Source organism: Solanum lycopersicum, chromosome 4 (genome assembly GCF_036512215.1).
Source record: "Solanum lycopersicum chromosome 4, SLM_r2.1".
NCBI classification, from domain to species: domain Eukaryota; kingdom Viridiplantae; phylum Streptophyta; class Magnoliopsida; order Solanales; family Solanaceae; genus Solanum; species Solanum lycopersicum.
Genome location: NC_090803.1, coordinates 56,082,005 through 56,099,819, shown reverse-complemented (window position 1 = coordinate 56,099,819; position 17,815 = coordinate 56,082,005). Strand labels below are relative to the sequence as shown.

The 17,815-nt window shown below is 33.4% G+C and overlaps 1 protein-coding gene across 8 annotated transcripts in view; it reads left to right on the top strand.

Annotated features, from left to right (window-relative positions):
• Positions 1-450: 450 nt before the first annotated feature.
• Positions 451-17,815, top strand: part of LOC104646925 (uncharacterized) — a 65,091-nt gene continuing 47,726 nt past the window's right edge. Inside the window, exons 1-6 of one of the 8 annotated variants that reach the window (XR_011220810.1) lie at positions 454-676; positions 817-873; positions 1,008-1,170; positions 1,261-1,283; positions 1,902-1,997; positions 2,732-3,061. Coding sequence is in view for 2 of the 8 variants with exons in the window: in XM_069297240.1 (XP_069153341.1) it covers positions 606-676; positions 817-873 (128 nt within the window). In the remaining 6 variants the exon portion in view is untranslated. Of the gene's footprint in view, positions 677-816; positions 874-1,007; positions 1,171-1,201; positions 1,998-2,731; positions 3,062-7,248; positions 7,585-17,815 lie in introns of those variants that run through there. The other 7 variants (XR_011220803.1, XR_011220805.1, XR_011220811.1 and 4 more) reach the window with 7 other exon arrangements.

Below are 17,815 nucleotides of genomic sequence, written 5' to 3'. Positions count from 1 at the left end.
CATAATCTAAAGCAACCTTTGAATCCACTATGTTCCCAGAGAAGAATTTTAGAACTAACGGTTCATATATAATAATTTTGGTTGTTAATTATTTAAAGTTTATTTGTATCTTATTGTTAAATTCATCATTATGTAACTATGAAAATATCATTTTATATAACAATCAATTTGATATGAATATGTCATTATAATATTTTTATTTTCTTATTTTTACTGGGTTCTTTACCTTATAATTCTTTTCAATCGTCTATAAACACTATCTCTTATGCTATTTTTCTTCATAAAGTAATAAGTTTATTCTTCAAATAGGTGATATGTAACATAACATGTGATGTAGGTGTGAATTTGGATTGATTAGATTATAAATACAATACTTTACATATATATTTTTAATTAAAAACCAATTGGGCTACTTTATTGAAAAAATAAAATATGTACACAAATAGAATCAGCCCATACGCCAACCCTAATGAAACAAAATACAAAAAAGACAATCAAACAGGAAAGTTGAAAAGGATGGACATTTTTAAAGATAATAAATCAAAGAGGCAACTGAAGCATCCGATAGCTTCAATGTTGGTGTTCATGATCGAAGCTTCCTCTTCATGGATGATACTAGATCCACCGTTGATTATCTCACTGCCGATTTAAACTTTTCATACAAGAGCTCTATCAGGTAACTTTGGCATCTCAAATTGCTTCTTCTTTCATAGATCTATCATTCAATGAATTGAATGCCACAACTGAGATTGATACCACCATCAAATTTTAGATCCTTCAAAGATAAATTTAACTTTTTCTTATTGATGATACCAGATCTACCATTGAATATCTCACTGCCGATTTAAACTTTTCATCCAACAGTTCTATCAGGTGAGGCATCTCAAATTGGTTCTTCTTTCTTAGATCTATCATTCAATGGATTGAATTCCACAACTGATATTGATATCACCATCAAATTTAGATTCCTAAAAGATAAATTAACTTTTTTTTATCGATGATACCAGACCTAGCATTGAATATCTCACTACCGATTTAAAATTTTCATCCAAGAGTTCTATCAGGTGACTTTGACATCTCAAATTGGTTCGTCTTTCTTAGATCTATCATTCAATGGATTGAATGTCACAACTGAGATTGATAACACCATCAAATTTTAGATTCTAAAAGGTAAATTAACTTTTTTTGAGGTCTCTTGCAGAAAACAAATTACTTGTGTCATTTGCAAGCTTCATATACAACTATTCTAACTGCTTGCAGAAGAATAGAGTTTTTCCCATTCAGTATCCTAACTAAAGGTATCTCTGAAACCTTCTTCATCGATTTGAATTTATTTAGCCTCTTCAATTATGGATTGAATCCGACTAGGTTAATGCCACCATCTAAGTCAAGACTATCGAAATTTTATGTTGCTGCATGATTTAAGTTACTGTAGTAGAAAAGTACTACTCTCAATCTTTGAGTCGTAGTTTCATACCATTCGCAACACCTCAAAGTTCTCACCAAGGTGCATAGTACTTTAACCAACCGGAAAGTATTTTAGACATCATAGATTGAATTGATAGAATATATCTATGTACTTCACTTTTGTATTCATACTACTTATTGACACTATAAACTCTAATTAATTTGAAATTTTGTGGAACCTGTCTTTTGAATTCTCATGTGTGGTGTTTTGTACTTGTCAAGGTTGAATATCTTTTTTCCTAAACTTGGAACTTCCTGAAAAGATTTATATTCATAATTACCTGCAAAATAAAAAACCAAGCTAGCAAAAAAGTCTGCTAGAGTATTTCGATTCCCTTCCTTAAGGAGTGTTGTACTCTTACTAATAGCACCTCCCTTGGGATATTGTTTAATGCTTTTTTTTTCTCTCAAAGTTTTTTCCTTGACAAGTATAGCAGGAAAAATTGTTTTATGATAACGGCAAGAAAGCTTAACATTTTTAAAATTGATGACATACACTCTTGACAATGGAAGACACACCGCAATTCCAGGTTTATATCTTTGACATTTCCTTAATTTGGATATTTGATCTACAACTTGATTCCTCTAACTTATAAATGTTTTATGCAATTGATTTGCTTTCTTTCTATCTTTCAGATCATTTATTTCAAAGATTGTCTCTTCGTTTCTACTGATAAAATTAAGGAAATGCATTTATGTTAGAGTTTATTATAAAGAATAACATTCACTATCAAATCAAGTTAACCTATTAACAATGTGTAATTTTCATACCAAGTTTGATATGATAATGTATAAAATAGATTTTTTTTAAGAAAAAAATTTAGCAACCTTTTCTTTAAAATAAAAAAACTCAATAGAGATAAGTACAAGCAAAGGGAGCTGAACCTTTCCTTTCCAATCCTAATGAGGTAACAAACCTCTACTAACGAACAACCATGAAGAAAATAAAATTTAGAGAGAAGTAGGTTTTTGTGATTACCACAGAGTTTATAATACACTATATAAAAATAATACAAATTAAGGTGCTTAAATAATCAAAAATATGGCAACCAAGAATTAAAAGATTGAATTATCGGCCTCAAACTTCCTTTGTCAAGTGAATGAATTAAAAAAGAGTGTTTGCACATCTAAATTAACCTGAAGTGTTTTCCTCTTGTTTTCTTCTTCGAACTTGTCCAACAACACTTGTTAGTTCATCATTTCTTCATGGATTATTGGATCGTGTTAAAGCTATTGATACTTCCATATGATGCTTCTTTGACAGTCACATTGTAGGTGCCTTGGAACAAACTTCTTAGTCACTTTATCGTTCCAACTGTGTTGTCTTCCATATGTCAACTTTTTGTTTCTGTTTTTTTCATTTCAATGTTTCTTAGGCGAGATATACCCTTCACTAGCCATTGTAAGAGTTAGTGTTTCAATTAATTTTGAAACAAATTCATCCGTTTTGAAATAACAAATACATGAATGTTAATTGTAATATTCATTTATTTTAATTCTATGTTATAAACATTTGCAAGAAGTTTTTCTTTAATTCTACGTTATGGGTTTTTGAAAGATAATTTTTTTGTTTCCAATTCATGAACCTAATAAATTCTATTAATTAAAAGTCTTTATCTTGCAAAACTTTTTATCCTATAAATTGATTTTCTTTTGGTTGAAAAAGATAAACATAAAAAACAAAAGTACTTTCCTTTGAAAACACTTGTGAGACATTAATAAAAAGGTGAAATCACCAATTCAAGAATAGAAGAGCATCATTCTTGAATGCTACTTGTTTTGTGGCTTAGTTGAATCCTGAAGATAGAGTTGTTATTTATTCTTCCGATTGCTCGTGGGAGAGTCTCCAACTATCTTCAAGAAACGTATTAACGTGTCTCTAGGCCAAGCAAGTTTTATTTTGTATTCCTTGTAATTTTATCATTCTTGTTCATTTGTTATGACAACCAAGACGTTGTGCAAGATCATCCAAACTAAGAGACTTTGGACCAAATTTTCAAGTCTATTTAGTTGAAAGGGATCGTAAAAGTTATGCTGAAGCAATGTCTTCACATGATGCTCCTTTCTGGCGTGAAGCTATTGATGATGAAATGCACTCCATTATGTCAAACAATACATGGAGTTTATCAGACCTCCCTCCTGGATGTAAGTCTATTGGTTGTAGATGGATCTTTAGAAAGAAATTAAAATCTGATGAAACCTTAGATAAGTAGAAAGCTCGTTTGGTGGAAAAAGGTTTTACTCAATTGAAATGTATTGATTATTTTGATACATTTGCACCTATAGCTCGAATAACTTTCTATTTGACTCTTGATTGCTTTAGCCGCAATTCACAGTCTAGTTATACATCAAATGTATGTGAAGACTGCATTTCTGAATGGAGATTTAGATGAAGAGGTTTACATAAAACAACCAGAAGGATTTATCTTTCATGGTCAAGAACACAAAGTTTGTAAGTTTCTTAAATATCTTTATGGATTAAAACAAGCTCCAAAACAATGGAATGAGAAATTCAGAAGAGTAATGATTTCTAATGGCTACTCAATCAATGGTTGTGATGTTTGTATATTTAGCAAATTTCAAGAAAAATCTTGTGTTATAATATGTCTTTATGTAGATGATATGTTAATCTTTGGAACTGATATTGAAAGAGTCAAAGAAACAAAAACTTTTCTAGCTTCTCAATTTGAGATGAAAGATCTTAGAGAAGCTGATGTAATTTTGGGTATTAAAATTACAAGATCAGCGAATGACTTGACTCTTACTCAATTAAGTTATATTGAGAAAGTTCTAATGAGGTTTGGTCACTTTGATGACAAACCTGCTCCTACACCATTTGATTCTAGCATCAAACTGATGCGGAACTCTAGTGATGTTCTCGACCAGCTGACATATTCTCAGATTGTTGGGAGTCTTATATATGCCATGCGTTGTACCAGGTCGGATATTGGTTACGCAGTAGGAACTTTGAGCAAGTTTACTAGTAATCCTAGAGTTGAACATTGGAATACCTTAATTCGTGTTTTAAGATACCTGAAGAGTACAATTAATGTTGCCCTACATTATTCTACATTTCCCGTTGTTCTTGAAGGCTATAGTGATGGTACTTGGAATTCTGATCTGAATGACTCTAAATCGTTTACTGCTTGGATTTTCACTTTGGTTAGAGCAGGATCTCTTGGAAATCAAAGAAGTAGATATGTATTACAACCATGGAGTCAGAATTTACATCTATGTCTTCTTCTGGAGAAGAAAGTGTTGATAGATTTTCTTTTATGGAGTAAGCCAATACCACCTTTAACTATCTATTGTGATAATCAAGTTGCTAGATTTCGGGCTTCAAGTGACTGCTATAATGTCAAGTCGACACAAGTACATCTCAAACATAATCAGGTCAGGAGATTATTGGAGGAAGGCGTGATATCGCTTCAATATGTGAAGTCCAGAATTAATTTAGCGGATCTTTATCTAAAGGGTTAGGCAAATAGTTAGTGGTGGAAACTTTTAATGGGATGGGAATAAAGCATGTTGTAAATTAATTGTACTTTATGGTAACCCTACCTAATGATGTAATCTTGGGTTCAAAGGGAAAAACAAGTAAAGTTACAATTGTGAAGCACATCAATAAAATTCCCATTTTCAAAATAAACTGAAATAAGTAGATGTGCATGATTGAGATTTCTTTCTCTTTGTCAATTTTAAGACAGATCTCGGTTGGAGTTAGTAAGAAAACTCTTGATAAAGTTTTTTGATATTCCTACTGAAGAGAAGGATGAGATTATATTCTCTTAATAAGTCTATAAATCAATTTCGATTGGAGCGTGTAGGAATACTCTTGATAGATTTACCGATACTTTGTGTAAAGGAGGACGAGATTAATTTCTCTTAATGAAGTTCATAGACTATTTTGTCGGAGTATGCAAAGTAACTCTTGATAAATTCATCACACTAAGTGCGAAGTGGAGGCCGCTTCAATAAGATTTTAACAAGAAAATCATAAAACACTTGGCTAAAAAGGATTCAGGACACATGGTCGTAAGGTGTCAAAGGATTTCGATTTTAACCGGAACGTAGTGATATGCGTGGAGCATTTTTCTAACTTCATTCAATGAACCACTTAGTTCAAGATTTGCTCACTAAGTAGTCAATGATTTAGAAAACCTTCACTAGCTAATGGTTCAAGTCCAAAAAGACATTATTATTGATGCATGTTGCCAGATTAATGTCTCAAAATATTTTTGGATTTTTCAAAGATAAAATTTCTTGAAACAAGTGGGGGATTGTAAGAGTTCGTGTTTCAATTAATTTTGAAACAAATTCATCCGTTTTGAAATAACAAATACATGAATGTGAATTATAACATTCATTTGTTTTAATTCTATGTTATAAACATTTGCATGAAGTTTTTTTAATTCTACGTTATGGGTTTTTGAAAGATAAGTTTTTTGTTTCCAATTTATGAACCTAATATATTTTATTAATTAAAAGTCTTTTTCTTGCAAAAATTTTTATCCTATAAATTGAGTTTATTTTGGTTGAAAAAGATAAACATTAAAAACAAAAGTACTTCCCCTTGAAAACACTTGTGAGACATTAATCAAAATGTGGAATCACCAATTCAAGAATAGAAGAGTAACATTCTTGAATGATACTTGTTTTGTGGCTTAGTTGAATCCCGAAGATAGAGTTGTTATTTATTCTTCTGATTGCTCGTGGGAGAGACTTCAACTATCTTCAGAAAACGTATTAACATGCCTCTAAGCCAAGCAAGTTTTATTTTGTATTCCTTGTAATTTTATCAATCTTGTTCATTTGTTATGACAGCCATTTTATCGAAACATATCCTAGCATATTGTCTTCCTTTTTTTCATCAGATAATCCTCTTTTAAATCAACTGTATAAGCATTAGTTGGACTAGATCTTTATGCTAAGCCTTTGGCTTGTTCTATTCAAAGCACGTGGTGAAACCTGCTCTTTTTATCAACCAAAGAGCCCGCCTAACAACACTCATCACCCCTTGTTTTTCCTCAAAATAACCAAATCATTTGTGAAATTATCTTGAGAGAGTGAGATGGCACACCTTTCACCGAATCGTCGTCTCCATTCCCTGTTGACAATAGTATCTGTCCAAAATTTTCCTTGATAATGAACAAGTGACTCCAAAGATTTGGAAGGGACCTCATAAGACGAGGTGCTCAATGTAACCATGAGTGTCTTGATTGTTGGATTGGATTTGAGTCGCATATTATCCTGATTTTCTTGAATAATCTTAATTAGATACATTAGGATTAGAAATATGTAATGTTGGAGCCACAATATTACCATCTTTTCCAGTAGCATTCAATAAAGCATCAAAGTTGTTAAAACATAATAGGACTCTTGAAGCATTACGAATATCATGTCTCTTCTCACAACCTAGAGAAGTATTAGATGTTGCCCTGTTGCACATTACCATGTTCTGATCCTCTTTTCTACAAAATTCTCTACCGTTGTTGAAATCCTTAACTTGCATTACTGCTAATATTGAAAGTTCACTGAGCGAGATAAAGTCATGCTAGGGAGGGATGCACACCAGCTTCCAAGGGAATCACTAGAGCCGCCAGAGCGAGGGGGCCCTATTACCTATTTTATCAAGCTAAATTATTGTAGAGTTGTTATAGATTCAACAAGAAGGCTCAATCGAAAATGCTATCCTATATTCCTTCGTATTTATCTTTCTAATTAATGAGAGACAACTGACACACAATAATCACCCCTGCTTTATAATGCGATACACAAAAGGCAAGGCTACAAAAATGGGATAAAGAGAGAAGTACAGGGGAGACCTGAAGAGTCAACATCAAAGCAGCCAGAGAGCCAATAAGAAGGCAAACCAAGGTTTCAATAACTGGAAAAGGCGCAAGTGCTACAACTATGGAAAAAGAGGACATTACGCTAGAGATTGTGGTTACAAGATAGCTAAAGGTGTTATAACCACTTCTACTCGAATAAGGCAAGATGAAGAAGAAGCTTGGGATTTTGAGGCCTCTTATACAAATAAAGAAACCAAGAAATCAACATGAAGATATTGTCACCTCTCACACTCTTACAAGGAAAAGGAGCTTGCACAGGCAAATTGTAAGTGAGAAATTAATTGATTATTAAAATGATTGGATTGTTCATTCAGGATGCTCCAAACACATGATCAGGATACTTCAACTACGTTGTCATAGGGGGGAAAAGTCATAAAAAAGTTAAGGGTGTCAGTTGAACCCTATAAAATTAGATCTTGGGCCTACCTCACATTTAAAAATTAGCACATGAGGAAAGAACTTTCCAAGTCTATGTATGTAAGCAAAATTATTGTTATGTTCCCCAACCAATGTGGGATTGCAACCACTCTAACAAGCCCAACAAGTACATATACTAAACAAGTTAATGTAATGCTAAATTTTGAATTAAATCAACCATTAGTAACTAATTATAGTGAGTCTTGGGTACCAGACGATTGAACTATAATAATAATTTTTAAAGATTCAGTCATATATAGTACTATTTACGAAATTTAAATTACTATAGCACATTTTTCTTTTTACATCAAAACCTTAGCGGAACCTGCAGGCTGCACACCATCTGAGTATGCACCTTATAAGAACCACAATTGGATGGAAGAGTTAAAAGTTTCCTATTAAAGGTTCCTCCTTTCAAGGAGTCGAACCACCTTTTCTTAAATGCAAGGAATGTTTACCATCTTTGTTGTATGCTAATTGACCTTCATTGATTAAGAAAAAAAATATTAACAGTTTAGTAGGGTTTAGTGGGTTTTTCCACCAAATAGATTATTAGAATAAGTATTAGAGTAGGGTTGATTAACACTTGAGGCTGCAAATCAAAGTAATAGCTCCGTAGAGTGTCAAGAGTGGTGGCCTAGACCAAGGAGGGGTACTAGTTGTGACCAATCGATAAGAGTGGTGTCCTAAATCCAAAAGAAGAGTGAATTATTGAGCACAATTCGTTGCTTAAAACTTGAATATTGTTATTGCTAAGCAGATCAATTTTGGTCTATAACTCTGTACACTCAAATGACTACCTCTATTTATAGAATGCACGTTTTACCTATTTATAGAATTGCACTTTCTTGAATGATATAAGACGTTGCACTCTAGAACTCTCATTCGAGAGTTCTTTGTTCAATTATCTATAAGTCGTTTATATACTAGATTATTCTTCGAAATATATTAGATATTAATTGAGTTGGTGATGACTTATGAACACTCCCCCTCAGCACCAACTTAATTTATTCATTGCGTCGACTTTTAAGGGATCCTCGAGACTTTTCAATTATCTTGATATCGAGTTTATTTATGAACCTCTTACTCCTTTGAACTTCTCCACTTACTACACCCAGAATTTTCTACAAAGGTAGTATTCTCCTTGATCTAGACCACATCTACAAATGTTGCATCTATATATTTGTTGTTTAGGATTTTAGTAGTGAAGATCTCCTTAGTTGAGGTTGTGGTGCTTCCTGGACTTATTTTTGCAACATGTCTAGAGTGCCAGAGGCGCCAGCTTTCCATGTACTCTTTTTGTGTATGGGAATACTTATGGTATTGGTGATCGATTTGGGTTAACTCTTGCTATATGTTGGTTATTATCAGGCCGATTTTTCTAAATGTATCTTCTTCATTATGGACGAAACTCAATTCCTCGAACAATGAAGGCGTGTTTCCAATTGAGATGTCTGAACTCTATTAATCGTGCTTCAACATTTCCTTCTGATCCTATATCATTGAAAAAGTTTCCCATTTCTATTCTCATCCATCTGTCAACTCTTTTCAACGGTAGCCTTGCTTTAGGTCCTAGTCCTGAAAAAGGCACAGCCTTAACTCGGTAGCTCTTCTTCATGGTCACTCTCAAAATCCACAAAACTAACAACTGCCTTAATATTTCTAAGGACATACAATCCATCTTCCCATTTGAACACTAGATAAGCGAAATATAAACTGGTTCTTTTTTATAGCATTCGAGTTCTAATTTTTTCCTCGGATATCAAGTCAACTGATTCGATTAAGTTTAGCCACTTCTGAGAATCTACAAAAGAATTACACTTCCTCTTTAATTATATTTGATAAAGTAATTTCTTTCAAAATTAGAGGAAGTGCAAATATATAAAACCTGGAGTTTAGGTGAGACAACCACTCCCAATACTCTGGTGTACCACCCCATATAATGCAAATTATCATGCTGCGACCATAAAACATTTCTTCCCTATCTCTTTATCTAGCTAAAAACTCTATATGACAGATGAAATCACATAGACAAAACATTATGATTTAAAAACAAGTCGAAAGGGCTGAAAAAGGCACTAAACTACTCTTACTGTGTCTAATTGGCCTGGATTCAAACCACCCAACAACCCTTATGAATGGAACATGCCGTTCATTGGCCTGTTCCTCTCTGGCTAGGTTGGGTCGGTCATGGGCAGATGCTACCCATTACACACGACTTCTACTGTACCATTTTTACCTACTACACAATCATATACATAGGGACCTTTTTCATTCACATTAATTATCTTTTGTTAATGAAAATAACACATTCACAACTAAAATAAAAACTTTAGAAAGATCTAACACACATTTGATCACTCAGTCATCACTGGATAAGATTGTGGCCTTTCTGATATCTATTGGATGAATTTAGAATTTTCGCTTAGTGAATTCAAAATATAAAGAAAGTAAACGAACGAAAAGCCAAGGAAATTTGAAACATTGATTATATATACATAATTTCTTTAACCTATCTACACAGTGTAATTGCCTAGCAATAAGGATAAATTGACACCATTCGGATAAAAGTGGCTTGGTTGGGTGTCAAAAGTGTTTGAGCTCATGACGTTGTGATCTCACCATTAAATCATATTTTATATATAAAAAAACTTCTCATGAAAAACAAGGCAAACACAAAAAGGAGGGGGGAAATGAAGAACTCATACCAATTTACCTCTATCAAGAAGAATCGAAGAGTTACAGAGGCTGAAGTAAGTTGTTTCTTGAAAAGAAAACCACTAGAGAGCCTCATCTAGAAATTTTTTGTTGATAATCATATGGAAAAAATAATGTTTCCTAGACGATGTCATATTCTGCTCCAGACATGAATGCTTGTGAGACAGCTGAGGACCTACTTACATCATATGACGATGTTAAAGAGAGAATTTTAATTGTGCAACCTCCAGGAGTGTCTCACAAACATTATGAATGCAGCAGAATCCGACACCGTCTGGAACATTATTTTTGACATCTGATTACCAACAAATTGTTTCTAGATCAGGCTCTCTAAAAGTTTTTCCTTCCAAGAAACAACTTTACTTCAACCTCTATAACTCTCCGATTTTCTTAATAGAGGCAAACTGGTATGATTTCTTCATTTACCCTGCTCCTTTTTTTGTTTGTCTTTTTCTCATGATAAGTTTGTTTTTTAATAAAATATGATTTAGTTATAAGATCACAACTTCACGAGCTCTAACAGAAGACAGTTTTATCCAAGGGGTGTCAATTTAGACCTATTGTTGGAAAACTACATTATGTAGATAGGTAAAAGATGTATACATATACTATGTTTAAATCTCCTTGGCTTTTTCGTCTGTGTACTTTTTTTATATTTTGAATTCTCTTAGTGAATATCCTAACACCATCCCAATAGATATCAGGAGAACCACAATCTTATTAGTAATAACCGAGTGATCAAATGTGTGTCAGATCTTTCAAAAGTTATTATTTTAGTAGTGAATGTGTTATTTTCATTAATATAAGAATATTTGACTTAATGTTAATGAAAAAGGGTCCTATTTCTATGATTTTGTAGTAGGTAAGGTGGTAAGTGGAAGTCGTGTCTAGTGGGTAGGGTTCGCCCATGAACGACCTAACTCGACCTGAAAAGAACAGATAATTGAACGGAATGTTCCATTCATAAGGATTGTTGGGTGGTTTGGTCCAACATTTTTAGGTAGCTAGTCATGTCAAGTGAGTGGAGTTGTGATCCCAATTAGACACAGTAAGAGTAGTCTAGTGTCTTTTTCAGTCCCTTTGGTTTGTTTTTAAATCATAATGTTTTGTCTCTGTGACTTCATCCATCATACAGAGTTTTTAGCTGGATAATAAGATAGGAATAAATGTTTTACGGTCGCAGCATGAGAATTTGGTATTATTTGGGGTGGTACACCAGAGTATTGGGAATGGTTGTCTCACCTAAACTCAGGTTTTATATATTTGCACTTCCTCTAATTTTGAAAGAAATTACTTTATCAAATATAATTAAAGAGGAAGTGTAATTCTTTTATAGATTCTCAGAAGTGGCTAAACTTAATCGAATCAGTTGGCTTGATATCCGAGGAAAAAATTAGAACTCGAATGTTGTCGAAAAGAACAAGTTATATATTTCGCTTATCTAGTATTCAAATGGAAAGATGGATTGTATGTCTTTAGAAATGTTAAGGCAGTTGTTAGTTTTGTGGATTCTGAGAGTGACCATGAACCAGAGCAACGAGTTAAAGTTGTCCCTTTTTCAGGACTAGGACCTAGAGCGAGGCTACCGTTGAAAAGAGGTTATGGATGGATGGGAATAGAAATTGGAAACTTTTTCAATGATATAGGAGCAGAAGGAGATGTTGAAGCACGATTGAAAGAGTTCAGACATCTCAGTTAGAAATATGCCTTTCTTGTTCAAGGAATTGAGTTTCGCCCATAATGAAGAAGAAACACTTGAGAAAAATCGGCAAGATAGAAACTAATCTATAGCAAGATTTAACACAAATCAATCACGAACACCAGAGGTATTCCCACACACAAAAAGAGTGCATGGTAAGCTGGCGCCTATGGCACTCCAGGAATTTTTCAAAAATAAGTCCAAGAAGCACCACAACCTCAACTAAGAAGATCTTCACTACTGAAATGCCAAACAACAAATATATAGATGCAATATTTGTAGATGTGGTTCAGATCCAGGAGAATACTACCTTTGAAGAAAATTCAAAGTATAGTAAGTGGAGAAGTTCAAATGACTAAGAGGCTCATAAAGAACCTGGATATCAAGATGATTGCTAACTCTTGATGATCCCTTAAAATGGAAGTAAAGAATAAATTAAGTTGGTGCTGAGGGGGTGTCTTCATAAGTCATCACCAACTTAATTAATATCTATGATTCAAAGAAGAATCTAGTATATTTAAAGACTTGCAGAGAATTGAACAAAGTGCAACGTCTTATATCATTCAAGAAAGTGTAATTCTATAAATAGGTAAAAGGTGCATTCTATAAATTTACAGAGTTATAAGACCGAAATTGATCTTTACTTAGCAATAACAATATTCAAGTTGTGAACAATCAATTGTGCCCAATAACTCACACTTCTTTTAGACCTAGGCCACTACTCTTATCGATTGGTCACAACTAGTACCCCTCCTATTGGTCTAGGCCACCACTCTTGACACTCTATCGAGCTATTACTTCGAGTTGCAGCCTCAAGTGTTAATCAACCCTACTCTAATACTTATTATGAGAATCTATTAGGTGAAAACCCCACTCAAGCCTACTAAACTGTTAATAGTTTTTGTCTTAATCAATGAATTAAAGAAAATTATCATTTAACAAAGATGGTAAATATTCCTTGCATTTAAGAAAAGGTGGTTCGCCTCCTTAAAAGGAGTAACCTTTAAAAGAAAGCTTTTAACTCTTCTAGCCAATAGTGGTCTTTATATGGTGCATACTCAATGGTGTGCAGCCTCCAGGTTCCGCTAAGGTTTTGATGTAAAAAGAAAAATGTTCTATAGCAACTTAAATTGCATAAATAGTACTATATATGACTCAATCTTTTAAAAATTATTATTATTAGTTCAATCGTCCGGTACCCAAGACCCATTATAATTAGTGACTAATGTTTCGTTTAATTCAAAAATTTAGCAGTACATTAACCTATTTAATATATGTATTTGTTGAGTTTGTTAGTGTATTTACATTCCCATATTGGTTGCGGAACGGACCAATAGTTTCGCTTGCATAAACTTGGGCATTTCTTCCCTCATGTGCTAGTTTTTAAATGTGAGTTAGGCCCAAGATCTTCAACTGACACCCGTAACTCTATTATGGCTTTTCCCCCCGTGACAACGTAGTTGAAGTATGTACAAGTTGGCTCGGACCTTGTTATGTTTATTAAAGAAAAAAAAACCTCTAGACTTCAATAGTGTTTATGTTTCTTTTATTTCAAATGTTATCACTAATATAATATTAATTTTCGTAGTTTACATTTATCTATTGGTATAATTGATAACTCTATTATGGCTCCACCGTACCCCTGGAAGTTGCGATAATATAGTTGAAGTGGGTTCAAATGGTTTCGGACATAAGAAGAAAAGAATCTCTAAGACTTTCTAAGTGATTTATGCTGATTTTATTTCCGAAGTGTCGATCATATATTAGCTTGTTAAGTTTAGATGTATCTACTTGATATTGAATAATTGTTTCTGTTGAATGCCTTGAATCGGACCCGCTACAAACAGAAAGGACGGGGGTCTCGCTGTATGTTGGGTCCAAGCCTGTTAGGGCGTAGCTTAGCACTATATATAGACGCTATGGGAAACCCTATTCTGTAATTCTGTTTTTGCCTCTCCATAATAAAACTGCTCCCTCTCTTCCCGTGGACGTAGCCAATTTATTGGTGAACCACATAAATCTGTTGTCTTGTTTTTCGCGTTTATATTTTCTCGTATTATCTCAAATTCCGCACACAGTTTCCTTAAAAGATATCTTGACAGATTGAAGAATGTTATGGGCTTAAAACATTCTACCACAAAAAAATATCTTAGTTTTATATATATATATATATAAACATCGATATTTACATATAAGTATTTCTTTCATATCTCGCAAGTACAAGATTTGTGCGCACTAAACATCATAAATCTATTCACTTCATAATTTTTTTAGAACCTTTCTTATATTGGCTTGCTAGATTCAAGCTCTATTAAATGAGGGTCACAGTATGAATCCTCATAATATATATGTTATTGGGACGTGATGACCTCCTAATGCTAACTTGAAAATAAGAAAAACATAAATAACTACTCTATGTCCTAATTTATGTGACACTTTTCATTTTTTAAGAGTCAGAAATCCGAATAATGCCACATAAAATGGGATAAAGAGAGTAGTAAACTCTAGATTTTTTTTAGTACCATAAGGTCATTACCAACTAAAGCACACTTCAAGCAAAAATAGAATTTTGGATTTGGCATAACCCAAGAACTTAGGCTCAAAATCCACATTTTAAAGAAATTCAGTTAGTAGGTATAAATAACGTATCTCAAACCGATAAAACAAAAAAGAGATATAGTTTAGAACCCGTACTACTTATAATTCCAGATCCGCCTCTGACGACCTGCATTTGACTATTTTGAGATGGAATTATATTCCTTCAACAATGAGGCCACTTTTGTCACCACGGCGTTTCATCTCAAGCAATCTTCCTTCGACAGGACCATCACTACCTTCCTTGCTATTGAAATATCCCAGTCTACTTCCATCCATCCATATCCTCGCAGTTTTGTTGATGTCATAGTTTCACAGTGTTGACTTGTTTTTCAGTCTCAGTATCACCCTCATAATTAACAAACCTAATAATTTAATTAGCACATTCAAGTTCACAAGACTTATTTCCCAATTTGAACACCAAATAAGCAACATAATTTTTGTTTGGTTTCAACACTTCTGTTCCTATTTTTCCACGAATATTCATTCGAGGTACAGAGTGAAGATATGCCACTTTTGAGAATACGGAAAAGTATCGCAAGAAGCATTTGTAAGGATAGTTTATAGTTGTTTTAATGATATGTAGGATATATCTCCTTAGTAGGTCTACCAGATGCGAAGTTGAATTGACGAGATTTGTGTACCAGATGGTTGAAAAAAAAAGATTTATACATCATCTATGGAATTTAACATGTTTTAGCAGATTTTTCTTTTTACCGTCAAAATATTTATAGGAACCTCACACTTTTCAAGATTGCGCCGTATAAAGGTTATCATCCAATACTTCTTCGGCTGGTCCTTAATTAACATTAATTAATTTTTAATTTGTGAGCAACCAATTGAGCTCAAAACATAAAAATTATTAATGCTAATTAAGGACCAGCCGAATTAGTATTAAAGAAAGGTGATTAGATAAAACATGACTCAAATTTTGATTACCGAGGACATGATCTTAGATAGGAAGGTCAGGAGGAGGTGTACTAGGGTAAAAGCTTAGTAGGTAGTGAAGTGTTTTGTATTGCTTTTCGAGAGTTTCGCCTTGTTGGTGTTTTGTTGTTGTACTAGTTGTATTATTGTAGTTCTTGATTGTGATATCTATCATTTTATGTTGTTTATTGTGTTCTGATTATTGCACTATTTTATTGTTCTTAGTCCTTTTTTTATAGGATTTTCAATTGCCCCCCCCCCCTCCCCTCCCTCCCCCTTGTTGCTATAGCTTTTTCCATTGTTTTCTTCTTCCTTATACTTTAATTTGTTGCACTTGAGTAGAGGGTCTTTGAAAATAACCTCTCTACCTCCTCAAGGTAGTGGTAAGGACTGTGTACACTCTATCCTCCCCAAACCTCACTTGTAAAATTTCACCGGGTATGGGGTATGTTGTTATTCACTCATCTAAAATAATCACTAGCCAATTGCTGCTACATATGTATTTTTATCGGCAATTAGCATTCTTTGTATGTCCCTAAAGCCTTTAGAGAAATTGGTTGTAATGACACTTAGCTAATGCCGGTAAAGACTTTTACACTTTTTATTAATATAAATATTTGTTGCCGCTAAAAGTTGTTTTTGTTGTACTGATTGTCATAAGGACCAGTTTCTGTCTTAAAACTCTTTTCTCTTTTTTTTTGATTTTGCACTCCTCTTTTCTTGAGTACACTTCACTCTCAATTATTTCTTGAGTACACACTCTTTATTTGAGAACAAATGCAACTCAAATGACCATCTTTATTTATCGGCGTTGATGGAAGGAGCTAGTGGATGCAATATTCTAGAACTACACCTTCGATCGAATTCTTATATATTGTGCACTCTAGAACTCTCATTCCATAGTTCTTCTTTCAATAAAATCTTGAATATTCTAGATTCTTCTTTTAAATATCTTAGATATTAGTAATTAAGTTGGTGATGACCTTTTAATACCCGTCTCACTTAAGATGGTGATGACCTTTTGACACCCCTCTCAGTTAAGAAGGTAATGACCGAGTGAAAATAACCTCTCTACCTCCTCAAGGTAGTGGTAAGGACTGCGTACACTCTATCCTCCCCAAACCTCACTTATGGAATTTCACCGGGTATGGGGTATGTTGTTATTCACTCATCAAAAATAGTCATTAGCTAATTGCCGCTACATATATATTTTTATTGGAAATTAGCAGTTTTTGTATATGTCCCTAAAGCCTTTAGAGACATTGGTTCTAATGACACTTAACTAATGCCGGTAAAAACTTTTATATTAATATCAATATTTGTTGCCGCTAAAAGTTTTTTTTGTTATATTGATTGTCATAAGGACAAGTTTCTGTTAAAATTCTTTTTTTTTGGCTTTTGCACTCCTCTTTTCTTGAGTACACTTCACTCTCAATTATTTATTGAGTACACTCTTTATTTGAGTACAAATGCACTCAAATGACCACCTTTATTTCTCGGTGTTGATGGAAGGAGCTAGTGGATGCAATATTCTAAAACTACACCTTCGACTTCTTTCTCAAATTCTTATAGATTATGCACTCTAGAACTCTCATTCTATAGTTATTCTTTCAATAAAATCTTGAATATTATCTATTCTTATTTTAAATATCTTAGATATTAGTAATTAAGTTGGTGATGATCTTTTAACACCCTTCTCAGTTAAAAAGGTGATGACCTTTTAACACCCTTCTCAGTTAAGAAGGTGATGACCTTTTAACACCCTCTCAGCACCAAGTTAATTTATTCATGTCTACAGCAGAATCCGGCATCGTCTGGAAGACATTATTTTTGATATCTGATTATCAACAAATTGTTTCTAGATCGGTCTCTCTAATAGTTTTTCCTTCCAAGAAACAACTTTACTTCAACCTCTATAACTCTCCGCTTTTCTTGATAGAGGAAAACTGGTATGATTTCTTCATTTACCCTGCTCCATTTTGTGTTTGTCTTTTTTTCATAATAAGTTTTTTTTATATAAAATATGATCTGATGATAAGATCACAACTTCACGAGCTCGAACACTCTGTCACCCGTGATCAAGACAGTTTTGTCCAAGAGGTGTCAATTTATACCTATTGCTGGAAAACTACATTATGTA